The sequence below is a fragment of the Procambarus clarkii genome, chromosome 89 (assembly GCF_040958095.1).
Source record: "Procambarus clarkii isolate CNS0578487 chromosome 89, FALCON_Pclarkii_2.0, whole genome shotgun sequence".
Classification (NCBI taxonomy): Eukaryota; Metazoa; Arthropoda; class Malacostraca; order Decapoda; family Cambaridae; genus Procambarus; species Procambarus clarkii.
The window spans coordinates 2,104,358-2,118,625 of record NC_091238.1 but is presented as its reverse complement, the minus strand read 5'-3'; the positions used below and the strand labels follow the sequence as shown (position 1 = coordinate 2,118,625).

The window sequence follows — 14,268 nt, the reverse complement described above, 5'->3', positions numbered from 1 at the left end:
TGTATAATTATGGATTTGTCGCAAAATATTTTAGTATAATTGTGTATTTGTTGTACAATACGTTAGTATAATTGTGTATTTGTCGTATAATACGTTAGTATAATTGTGTATTTGTTGTACAATACGTTAGTATAATTGTGTATTTGTCGTATAATACGTTAGTATAATTGTGTATTTGTCGTATAATACGTTAGTATAATTGTGTATTTGTCGTATAATACGTTAGTTAATGTATTATACGTATAATTGTTAGTATAATTGTGTATTTGTCATACAATACGTTAGTATAATTGTGTATTTGTCCTATAATACGTTAGTTAATGTATTATACGTATAATTGTTAGTATAATTGTGTATTTCTGGGACTTCCCGACCTCTTCAACAATTGGTGCTCGTAACGAGGCTTCTCGCTAATTAATAACGTTAGGTTAGGTTCAGTTAGAGATAGGTTAGGTTAGATTAGGTTAAGTAAGGTTAGGTTAGGTTAGGTTCAGTTAGATTAGGTTAGGTTAGATTAAGTTAAGTAAGGTTAGGTTATGTTAGATTCACTTAGGTTACGTAAGGTTAGGTTAGGTTAGGTTCAGTTAGGTTAGGTTCAGTTAGGTTAGGTTAAGTTTCTAGGTTGTGTTGGTAATTATTTGTATTTGTAGTGCGAGGGGTGAAACATTTATAGAGTTGTAATTAGAACAGTGGTCGTCAGCAAAGCACTGTTCGAGAAGTGTTCGAAAGCTCATGAGTTGTGATTCGTGTGTAAAAACTTTTTCATTAAAAAATAGGGGAGGGGGGGGGGGGGGGGGTTGGCGGCCGGATGGACTTGATTTTTTTTAATTTGTTGATGATGACCAAATGCTCGGTAAACAAGGACCAAATGCTCGGTAAACAAGGACCAAATGCTCGGTAAACAAGGACTAAATGCTCGGTAAACAAGGACCAAATGCTCGGTAAACAAGGACTAAATGCTCTGTAAACAAGGACGAAATACTCGTCACTCCTGCAGGTGAACCATTTCTCCCCCACCATGCCGCAGTTTACACTCAACTCCTGACCGGTTGCTGTTTTGGATTATCCAGTAAACTCGAACGCTTTCACTGTACAGTCCACAGTAGACTCATACAATTTAACTGCCCAGTTCACAGTAAACTCGACCTCTTCTACTGTACCACCCACAGTAAACTCGACCTCTTCCACTGTACCACCCACAGTAAACTCGACCTCTTCCACTGTACCACCCACAGTAAACTCGACCTCTTCTACTATACCACCCACAGTAAACTCGACCTCTTCTACTGTACCACCCACAGTAAACTCGACCTCTTCCACTGTACCACCCACAGTAAACTCGACCTCTTCTACTATATCATCCACAGTAAACTCGACCTCTTCTACTATATCACCCACAGTAAACTCGACCTCTTCTACTATATCACCCACAGTAAACTTGACCAATTTCATTGTACCACCCACAGTAAAAATATTAAATCAATTATATTAAAATATTATTATTAATATCAAGTTCACATTACGAATAAAAAATACCTTAACACAGTGACACAGAAATTGGCTGAGAGTCACAGAGCTACGCTATCATTTACCACAAAAATAATTTGAATGTATCATATAAATTAATACAATAAATGGCATCATGCAGAAATTAATCTGCCACTTTTAATTCCTATATTAAACTACCCGCTGCGTCATTGTTTTCTTCTAACATGACAGGTACTTATGGAAATTAGGTTTATTATTATGACTCGCGGCATGAGTGTGTTTGTGTGAGTGTGTGTGTGTGTGTGTGTATGTGTGTGTGTGTGTGTGTGTGTACTCACCTATTTGTACTCACCTATTTGTGCTTGCGGGGTTTGAGCTTTGGCTCTTTGGCTCTTTGTGTGTGTGTGTGTGTGCGTGTGTGTGTGTATGTGTGTGTATGTGTGTGTATGTGTGTGTGTGTGTGTGTGTGTGTGTGTATATGTGTGTGTGTATGTGGTAGTTCTGGAACTAGTTTAACTAAGCAATTCATATCATCATCCGAACAATGCCCAGAATTTTATTTATAACGATATGTTCTAATATTTCATTGAATATTATGACTGATCCTAATCCAAATATAAATTTGAAACTGAATATCCAATCAGTTTTTAGGGCTTCATATCAGCCAATCAGGACAATCAAATCAGCCAGTCAATAACTGAGAGGTCGTTAAAAGTCTGCTGGCAAACTTGACACTTGAAGTCAGCAAAATTGGATTAATCTGAGGTCGACCTTGAACTTCAGAAGTAACATTGGCTCTTCTCTTAATTACCTGGAGAGAAAGTATGTTGGAATTCAATCCCATAAAAACACGACATCTGGATTGAAGGGGAATCCAAAACCTTTTTCACTGTGATCCACCAGATGTTGATGACTCTAGGGAAAGCTTGATCCTCTTAAGGAAGGAGGGGGAAGGGGGTAAAAACAAGCACACAGGTGTGTGGTTGGTGGAGACATATGTGTGTGGTTGGTGTCACGTGTATGGTTATGGTCACGTGTGTGTGGTTGATGCAACTTGTGTGTGAATATGGTTATGTATTATTTATGAGCCAGCAGGCCTACTGAAGTGTTCCTGCTATGTATTAATTAATTCCTCAATTTACAAATTAATTTCCCGATACACAAATTAATTCTTCGATACACAAATTAATTCCCTAATACACAAATTAATTCCAAAATTCACAAATTAATTCCTCGATACACAAATTAATTCCCCAATACACAAATTAATTCCTCGATACACAAATTAATTCCTCGATACACAAATTAATTCCTCGATACACAAATTAATTCCCCAATACACAAATTAGTTTCTCGATACGCAAATTAATTCCCAGTGAGAGCACACCCACCTTACCCTGTTCACCAGATCACACACTAGAAAGTGAAGGGACGACGATGTTTTGGTCCGTCCTGGACCATTCTCAAGTCGATTGTCGATTGTACAATCGACTTGAGAATGGTCCAGGACGAACCAAAACGTCGTCGTCTCTTCACTTTCTAGTGTGTGGTTTTGTCAACAAATTTCAGCCACGTTATTGTGACTCCTCGTCTGCACCTACCCTGTCCATACCAAAACAAACTCAACTGTACTGAGATGTCTCTCTCTCTCTCTCTCTCTCTCTCTCTCTCTCTCTCTCTCTCTCTCTCTCTCTCTCTCTCTCTCTCTCTCTCTCTCTCTCACACACACTCCTCTCACCCTCAGTATTCTCTCCCTCCCACCTTATCGAGACGACTGATAAAGGACCATTTCTCTTGCCAGCCAACTGATGTGATCTAAGCTTGTCAAAGAACTCCAATCACCTTGCGTGGTTAAGTGCTCAATAACTCTCTACATTATATATAGGAGAACAGCTCTCTCTTCCCCTTTCTGTGGAGGACAGACATATATTATATAATATTATATATATATATATATATATATATATATATATATATATATATATATATATATATATATATATATATATATATATATATATATATATATATATGCTGGTTAACATTATAGAAATGAATGGTTGCGTCAGTGGCAGAACCAAAAATAAAGAGAAACAGAAAGAAAGTAGATGGGATGACCCAAGCCTCTGGGACATATCCCCCCCAGGAGAGCAATATCCCTGTGGTCCATATAGGTTCTCTCTGCTCTGCTGAGCTTTAGAGCACACGATTCGAAACTCCTGATCCGAAGAGCTACAATCCAATATCATACTTTGATATGGCTCCTTTTTCCTCCCTTTATACAGGTCTGCGAAGACCTTATACCAACACCCACCTTATACTGGCTAATATGAGCTAAGGGGCATAGGTTCTTCACACAGATACTGCCAGAGCTAGGATTAGTAGACCTAGTGCTAGGATTACTAGACTTGGTGCTAGGATTAGTAGATCCGGTGCTAGGATTACTAGACCCGGTGCTAGGATTAGTAGACCTGGTGCTAGGATTACTAAACCTAGTGCCAGGATTCAGTTTTCATTCAATAATGAAACCTGAATGAAACCTGCATATAAGCTCTATGCAACCTAAATGCAACCTATATACAACCTGAATGAAACCTGAATAAAACCTGAATGAAACCTGAATGAAACCTGAATGTAACCTGAATGTAACCTGAATGAAACCTGCATATAACTTATATGCAACCTGAATACAACCTATATACAACCTGAATGAAACCTGCATATAACTTATATGCAACCTGAACGCAACCTATATACAACTTAAATACACCCTGTAGGCAACCTTCAACACCGCCTGTCGACCCTCCCCAGCCAGCGATCAGGTCGTGCAGAAAGCTTGAAGTAGTACACACCTGATCCTCACTGACCTGATGGTCGGCCAGGTGGCGGTACTTGCAGGGCAGGAAGGCCGTCGCCCCCAGCTGAACCGTCACGTTTGTTACGGAGTTGTTAGCGAAGTTGGCCTTCGGCAGGAGGTGTCTGATCTCGGAGACCGGGTCCTGCGTCGACGTGTCTGTCGGAGAGAGTGACGGAAGGTTATCACTGAAGGTTATCAAGAAGGCTGATATAACTTCAGGTTATCAAGAAGGCTGATATAACTTCAGGTTATCAAGAAGGCTGATATAACTTCAGGTTATCAGGAAGGCTGATATAACTTCAGGTTATCAGGAAGGCTGATATAACTTCAGGTTATCAGGAAGGCTGATATAACTTCAGGTTATCAGGAAGGAATATATACCACCTTCCTGTTAACTCTTCACTACTCTATACATATACAACGTATATTGATATATTACAGGTATATTACGGATTATATTATATTATATTAGATCAGATTAGATTATATTTGGTATATTACAGATTACTACAGAACTATATTGACGTTGTAACAGCTTAAACAAAAGTTATTATTGATGTAACAGCCTCAACAATAGTCATATTGATGTTCTAACAGTTTATACAAAACATTCCACCTAACGTAATCTAACCTAACCTAATTTATCCTAATCTAACCTACCCTAATTTATCCTAATCTAACCTAACCCATCCCATCCCATGGATATGAAACAAAAAAATGTAAAAACGTATCGGGCAATTCAAGACGCCTATCACATCGCAAATGGTTTCAGAAGGTCTGAAACCTTATCACCCTCGTTATAGTATTTAACTAGGCAGTTCAACTAGCAGTTACTAATTCCTATTACCCCAAATAAAGTTTGTCAACATCAAGGAGAGTGTTACTGGTAAGTTTCCGTGTAGAGTAGGTATACGCAAACTCTACTTCAGTAGTATTCTTCTAATTATTAATACAAAATTAGGATCTCTGGTGGCCAGGATGATCACAAGTTGAGTACAAGAGAGAGAGAGAGAGAGAGAGAGAGAGAAAGAGAGAGAGAGAGAGAGAGAGAGAGAGAGAGAGAGAGAGAGAGAGAGAGAGAGAGAGAGAGAGAGAGAGAGAGAGAGAGAAAGAGAGACAGACAGACAGAAAGACAGAGTACAAAGAGAGCAAGAGAGGCAGCAACAACATATCTCCCCCCTACACCTGAAGCGATACAACACAGTATCAACCCGATCACTCCAGGGGGCGGTGTAGCTGAAGGGGCTACGTGCTACAGCGTTGCAGTGGGCGAGGTAGACCCCCCTCCCCCACACACTCTAACCAACACGACTCTTCAGGAATCAGGTGGTAAATACCTGCCTGTGGCCCCTTAAACGGACCCTGGTGGCATCTTTATCGGACCCGGATCAATAGTTCTAGCCAGGACAAAAGACTTTTCGAAACCTGTCAACATTCCTGACTAAATATTGACCCTCGTCGACCACAGCTCCTGACATTCTGGTTTACTGTGAAGGTTTGACAAAAACAAATAATTATCTAATTTGTATTTTATTTGACCATTTTTTCTTCAAATTCTTTTTGGCCTTTAAACAGTTGTTTGATATTATTTTTATGATACCCATTTAGGCCTTGTCAGCAGTCCCCTGCAGCTGACGGCTCGGCCAGAAAATTTACATTTTCTACCTTAAGTTGATGAGTGGTGAACTATAATTACCCTGTTGTGAACACTGCCTCTGGTCTCATGCACCAACTGTGAACACTGCCTCTAGTCTCATGCACCAACTGTGAACACTGCCTCTGGTCTCATGCACCAACTGTGAACACTGCCTCTGGTCTCATGCACCAACTGTGAACACTGCCTCTAGTCTCATGCACCAACTGTGAACACTGCCTCTGGTCTCATGCACCAACTGTGAACACTGCCTCTGGTCTCATGCACCAACTGTGAACACTGCCTCTGGTCTCATGCACCAACTGTGAACACTGCCTCTGGTCTCATGCACCAACTGTGAACACTGCCTCTGGTCTCATGCACCGACCGTGAGAAAACCCTAGTAACACATGTGGAGAGAAGGGACTTCGTGACAAATCACCAACATGGGTTCAGGGAGGGTAAATCTTGCCTTACTGGCTTAATAGAATTCTACGACCAGGTGACAGAGATTAAGCAAGAAAGAGAAGGCTGGGCGGATTAACTGATTTTTGGTTCTGTAAATAAACACTATTTTTTATCAATATTTATCGTCTCTTGTGAATTCAAACTTATCCATAATGTGTCCAAACTGAAACAGATCATTTCGGTGGGAAAGGCCGTTGTGACACGTGATTTCCTCAGTATAATCCAACTAGCCACCAAGTTGTGGGCCAAGTTTGAGGGTGAGTCTCGAGGTGCGGAATGCGTCTATCCTGTTTCAGGGAATTGTGATAACTTGTGCTAATTAACAAAGAGGAAGCACCGACGGAAAACTCCTGCACGTCGTCCAAACTTGGCCCGACTCTCTAATTGTTGGTATCCGGCCCCACATTTACAGCCACTCCAAGTCCCCCAGTCAAGAAAGTGCAAGACCAAAGTTTAATGTTAGTTCTTCACCTGCACGACCTCGCGCGTCAGTCCGTCTCTCCTCACTAGACATAATTGGAGTAGAGTGTAACAAAACAGTAGTCTTGATACTCGTTTCGCCAGACAAAATTATATGGAAGGTTCCGGGTTCGATCCCCGGTGGAGGCGGAAACAAATGGGCAGAGTTTCTTTCATCTTGATGCCCCTTTTCATCTAGCAGTAAATAGGCACCTGTGAGTTAGACAGCTGCTACGGACTGCTTCCTGGGGATGTGTAACAAAAAGGAGGCCTGGTCGATGACCGGGCCGCGGGGACACTATGCCCTGAAATCATCTCATGATAATTTCAAGATCAAGATGATCACGTTCTCTGTATTTACTTGACTTTGCCAATTCCCTGGTTATAGCAGTACCACCTAAAAACTAGACTCTCTCTGTGCTGGACACTCAACAGTGGAATGTTTCCTTTTGATAGTGACGTTGACTTTACTGTGCCTTGAGTACCAGCCCCTTCCTTTGGTAGAGCAGACTATGCTAACAGTGCCCGTCAGCCTTTATCTCACTCCAAATACACCAAAATTTGGTGTGAATTGGTACACCAAATTCACACCACCGGTCGGACGAGCGGACAGCACGCTGGACTTGTGATCCTGTAGTCCTGGGGTCGATCCCGGGTGTAGGCGAGAAACAATGGGCAGAGTTTCTTTCACCCTATGCCCCTGTTACCTAGCAGTAAAATAGGTACCTGGGTGTTAGTCAGCTGTCACGAGCTGCTTCCTGGGGGGTGGATGCCTGGTCGAGGACCGGGCCGCGGGGACACTAAAGCCCCGAAATCATCTCAAGATAACCTCAAGATAACCATGGCGGAGATCCACCAGAATAGGAAGGGTTTGCAATTTCAAATGCATGTCTGCTGCTCACAAGGGTTTTGCTAATAGAAAGTCACCTGCATGGTGAGCCATCACCACCACTGCGAGAAGAACGATTTCACGATGTATTGGTGCAAAGGCTATGATGGGGGGCAGTATGCCGCAAGTTTAAGTCCTAAAAGTGCTCGGAATTCTCACTGTTACTCTTCACTGACAATTCTGTTAAAAAAATGGCACAGGCTGAGTGTGGGAATAAAGGTGAGGTACTGACCTTGTTGAGAGAGAGCAAGGTCGGTGGTGAGGAAGCAGCCCAGCAGCAGTAGCAACACCTGGCTTCGGCCCACCATCCTCGCACACACCTGGAAACCAGCAGCGTTAGTGCAAATATACGGTCTTATATATATGCTGATATGTATGTATATGCTTATTGATAATGAGGGAAATACAACAGTAATAATAATGGGCCGTTCACCAGGTTTACTCCACAGCTCACCAAGTTACCAGAATAAGTATCCACCCGCCCAGGTCAACGACTTGGACTGGACGGTAGAGCGACGGTCTCCCTTCATGCAGGTCGGCGTTCAATCCCCGACCGTCTACAAACCAGGCTGGCAGAGACCATCACAACAACTCCATCTGCTCACCAGCCAAGCTGTTATGCCATTATGCTACCAGGGGGCATAATAGAAGTTTCCTTTTTTTGTATATGATTTATGGATTTATGTTCATAAATCAAATTGTTTCCAAACTGATATATAATTTTTCCAAAATCTAAGCTTATCCAAAATTCATGGATTGTCAGGTCCACAATCTGAGTACTAAAATAACTTGCATGAAGGGAATGCGTGGTGGTAGTGTAGAACAGGTCCAGTGAAGCCTATAGGTCCTATAATGCCTACCAAATGCACTTTGCCTATCAGAGGCCCTCGACATTTCAACCTTCTTGCAGATAATTTAAGAAATACTACAAGAACCGAAACTTTCAATTTCAAAAAAAAGAGAAATTTAATAGATTACTGCAGCAAGTGGGAAATTATTTGGATTGTGATGGATATGTGACCCTGACAGCCGCTGTCAGCAACAGTTTCATCAATCCAGTTTTCACCCCCCACCTAAAAAAAAAAAAAAAAAAAAAAAAAAAAATTGGCCCCTGTCCGAACTCCGAGATTAGAAGAGTTTTCGAAATCATTTACCTCTAAACCTCTATGCACATAACAAAAAAAAAATGTTATTGAATAACACATACCTTCCACCTGCTCTCACAAACCACACTGTGGGAGAGCAGGGAGAGTCCTCCCACCCCACAACACCCCCACACCAACAGCCACATCTTAACTCCTGCTGTTATCTTCAGAAAACGAATCACTTTTATCCCCAATAAATACACGCCCTGCCACGCGAAAATTACCGCATATCTCACGAGACGCAAGATTTTCTCCCCCTTTGAGGCGCTTGTTCCAAAGCGCGTGTCATATTTAATGGACTCGGAGGACACACTGATACACACTCAGTATGCTTACACTGAGTGAATCAGGACACACTGATACACTAATACACACTGATACACACTCAGTATGCACACACTGAGTGAATCAGGACACACTGATACACTAATACACACTGATACACACTCAGTATGCACACACTGAGTGAATCAAGACACACTGATACACTAATACACACTGATACACACTCAGTATGCACACACTGAGTGAATCAGGACACACTGATACACTAATACACACTGATACACACTCAGTATGCACACACTGAGTGAATCAGGACACTCTGATACACTAATACACACTGATACACACTTAGTATGCTCACACTGAGTGAAACAGGACACACTGATACACGAATACACATTGATACACACTTAGTATGCTCACACTGAGTGAATCAAGACACACTGATACACTAATACACACTGATACACACTCAGTATGCACGCACTGAGTGAATCAGGACACACTGATACACTAATACACACTGATACACACTCAGTATGCACACACTGAGTGAATCAGGACACACTGATACACTAATACACACTGATACACACTCAGTATGCACACACTGAGTGAATCAGGACACACTGATACACTAATACACACTGATACACACTCAGTATGCACACACTGAGTGAATCAGGACACACAGATACACTAATACACATTGATACACACTTAGTATGCTCACACTGAGTGAAACAGGACACACTGATACACGAATACACATTGATACACACTCAGTATGCTCACACTGAGCGATTCAGGACACACTGATACACTCTGAGGACTTTCTGACACTCTCTCAAGACGTACTCACACAGACCACACTCTTAGAACAAACACTAGACAGATTAACACACTCTCAGGACACACAGACCACACTCTTAGAACAAACACTAGACAGATTAACACACTCTCAGGACACACTGACATACACTCCCGACACTGACATACACATTGGTATACTCGGTAGAAATGTTTACCGTGCTCTCATATGCCTATCAGTGTTTAGTCAACTTTGGTGAATTGGTAAAAAAAAAATAAATAAATATTGCATTTTGTTTAGCCATATACTCTAAGCCTAAATGACTCATCAATCAGCTTATTGAAATGTTATTTTTTGTTTAAATTGCCAATATATTATGATTAGTTTCAACAAAGTACAGATTTTATTCAGCTGGTATTATGTGCCCGAAAGAGAAAAATCATGGATCTCAAAAATCGACGCTTAAAATTTTACCTGTGTGAGTGAGAACGATATTTTCACAGATGGGAATATAATAGAACTATCTATTGATGTGAATTTAATAGACCTGTACATCTGTGAGATTATAATAGAACTACTTAGTGATGGGTATTTAATAAAGCTGTCTAATGACAGGGGATTTACTGGAACTATCTATTGACGGGGGATTGAATAAAACTGTTTATTGATGGGATGTAAAAAAAAGTGCCAATATCTCTAATCTATCTAAAAAAAGCAATATCTCTACTCTGATAATCTCTACAGTAGAAGCTTCACTGTAACTCTATCTCTTGGACACAGAAATGGACAAAATCAGGAGTGGACAGAATCAACAATGAACAGAAGAAGCGGAGAGGAGACCCACAGGCAGACTCTCCCTCTCCCTCCCTACAATTCCTATAACAGAAAATGTGTTGTTGTCTTGCCAATATAGGCAAGACAACAACGTCTCTCTCTCTCTAGGCGATTAACAATGCACAATCAACAGGGCTCCATCAAGGCGCGTATAATCTCCTCACACAACCAGACCATTACTAGAGACATCTTAACAAGCATCACTGAAGTAATTCGAGAGTTATAACGACAACAGAAGACTCGACATCAGCGAGGGGCAACACATCAAAAAGTCAAGACCAGCAATCAACAACCACTTAATACATAATTACATTTTACCCACTTCAAGACCCCGAACAGAGACAGTGGAAGCAAGAACATATATATATATATATATATATATATATATATATATATATATATATATATATATATATATATATATATATATATATATATATATATATATATATATATATTTATTATTATATATATATATTCTGTATTTATTATTTTCCGGTTTAGGGCTTCTATCCCTCTAACTATTTTCTTAGCATCAGGGCTTAATTGAAATAGGAGTTCTCCAAAACTCATTTTCGTACTTTTAAGGTGAAGAAAAGAAGTGATTTACTATAGAGTGTATTACACTTATTTGTATAATTTGCACGACGTTTCGAACCTCCATGGTTCATTCTCAAGTGAACAGATCTTACAATACTAGTTGATTTTATACCCGCATTAGGTCAGGTGATAATACAATGAAGGTGACAACATGGGGGGATACATAAGGGATAAACATCGATATGTTCTTGTCGATGCCAACATCGACATCGATATGTTCAGTAAGGACAAGACAAGAACATATCGATGCCAACACAGAAGACAATGTCCAACATAACAGGCCAATTACACTGGATTAATCTTTGTGTTTAGATAGGAGATGCCTCGTATGGGCCAATAAGCCTTCTGCAGCCCCTATGTTTATCCCTTATGTATCCCCCCATGTTGTCACCTTCATTGTATTATCACCTGACCTAATGCGGGTATAAAATCTACTAGTATTGTAAGATCTGTTCACTTGAGAATGAACCATGGAGGTTCGAAACGTCGTGCAAATTATACAAATAAGTGTAATACACTCTATAGTAAATCACTTCTTTTCTTCACCTTAAAAGTACGAAAATGAGTTTTGGAGAACTCCTATTTCAATTAAGCCCTGATGCTAAGAAAATAGTTAGAGGGATAGAAGCCCTAAACCGGAAAATATTAAATACAAAATATGCGGTCATATTCAATGAAACATGTTTGAAAGAAAACCTGCTGCCAGTATACACCAATATATATATATATATATATATATATATATATATATATATATATATATATATATATATATATATATATATATATATATATATATATATTATATATATATATATATATTATATATATATATATATTATATATATATATATATATATATATATATATATATATATATATATATATATATATATATATATATATATATATATATATATATATATATATATATATATATATGTATTCACCTTACATAGTGTGTTACTGAGCTGAGTTACCAAAGCTCCACTGCGACTCTCTCATCTTCGTTAGTGTTGTCAAAATTTTGAGCATTAAAATACCCAGATAATGTTTCGTCGAATCCACATATTTTACACAGCATCTTCCAAATATACCTAAGAGGCCGGTTAACACATTTCGACCGTGCAATTTTCGCCTACGTTCTCTGCAAACTTCTTCGCCAGCAGAGAATTTTGATGTATGAAGACATTATATATTTTTCTCGGGAATACTGCTACATTTCAATTTCCATTCTTCAATCACCTGTCACTAAATGTGGAACTCGGAAATGGTAAAAGTGCTTCAGCATTCTGTCAGAGCTTGGGGGTGGGGGGTGGGTGGGGGTGGGAGGACAGACAATCAACACAATCCCAGAACTATGGGGAAACAATCGACAGTCTCAGAACTATGAGGAGACAATCAATTCAATTCCAGAACTGTTGGGATATGGGAAACAATCAACACTATCCCAAAACTGCTGGGAGACAATTAACACAATCCCAGAACTTTTGGGAAACAATCAAAACAATCCAAGAACTGTTGTGAATTAATCAACACAAATCCCAGAACTGTTGCGAGACAATCAACACAATCTCAGAACAATCGATAAAAAAGTACACAAAAGACACTATTATGATTTTCTAGTCACCATATATAAGGCTTTCACAAAACGGTATACACCAACAAAAACTCAGGCGATATATATATATATATATATATATATATATATATATATATATATATATATATATATATATATATATATATATATATATATATATAATATATATATATATATATATATATATATATATATATATATATGTCGTACCTAATAGCCAGAACGCACTTCTCAGCCTACTATTCAAGGCCCGATTTGCCTAATAAGCCAAGTTTTCATGAATTAATGTTTTTTCGTCTACCTAACCTACCTAACCTAACCTAACCTAGCTTTTTTTGGCTACCTAACCTAACCTTACCTATAAATATAGGTTAGGTTAGGTTAGGTAGGGTTGGTTAGGTTCGGTCATATATCTACGTTAATTTTAACTCCAATAAAAAAAAATTGACCTCATACATAGAGAAAAGGGTTGTTTTATCATTTCATAAGAAAAAAATTATAGTAAATATATTAATTCAGGAAAACTTGGCTTATTAGGCAAATCAGGCCTTGAATAGTAGGCTGAGAAGTGAGTTCTGGCTACTAGGTACGACATATATATATATATATATATATATATATATATATATATATATATATATATATATATATATATACCAACAACAGCTCTGGCAATCTATATAAAGAAAAACTCTGGAGGTATATATGAAATAAAGCTCCAATGGTAAATATGAGCTACAGTTCTTGTGGTTAATATAAAGAAAAACTCTGGAGGTATATATGAAATAAAGCTACAATGGTAAATATGAGCTACAGTTCTTGTGGTTAATATCAACAAAAGGTCTGGCGATAAACTTCAACAAAAGCCCTGGTTGTAAATATCAACAAAAGCTCTGGCGATAAACTTCAACAAAAGCCCTGGTTGTAAATATCAACAAAAGCTCTGGCGATAAACTTCAACAAAAGCCCTGGCTGTAAATATCAACAAAAGCGCGGGAAGAAATTATGAGGCACTCTGGGGAACAAAGTATTATTTGAAGCCCCTCATCCAACCCAAAGAATGAGGACAACGACCCTCTTAACTCTCTCCTCATAAAACATTAACTGTTAACTTAAATATTATTTTGAGAGGATGTGAAGCAGTGTCATAAAATTAACGCTGCGACCTACTGTTTCTCGGCTAGATTTTGAATGGT

At 39.1% G+C, this 14,268-nt stretch overlaps 1 protein-coding gene across 2 annotated transcripts in view; it reads right to left on the bottom strand.

Annotated features, from left to right (window-relative positions):
• Positions 1-14,268, bottom strand: part of LOC123773412 (opioid-binding protein/cell adhesion molecule) — a 107,553-nt gene that overhangs the window by 14,227 nt on the left and 79,058 nt on the right. Inside the window, exons 2-3 of one of the 2 annotated variants that reach the window (XM_069317843.1) lie at positions 8,027-8,114; positions 4,341-4,501 (exon numbers count right to left, since the gene is read on the bottom strand). In XM_069317843.1, coding sequence (XP_069173944.1) covers positions 4,341-4,501; positions 8,027-8,114 — 249 coding nt within the window. The remainder of the gene's footprint in view (positions 1-4,340; positions 4,502-8,026; positions 8,115-14,268) is intronic. The other variant, XM_069317844.1, reaches the window with a different exon arrangement.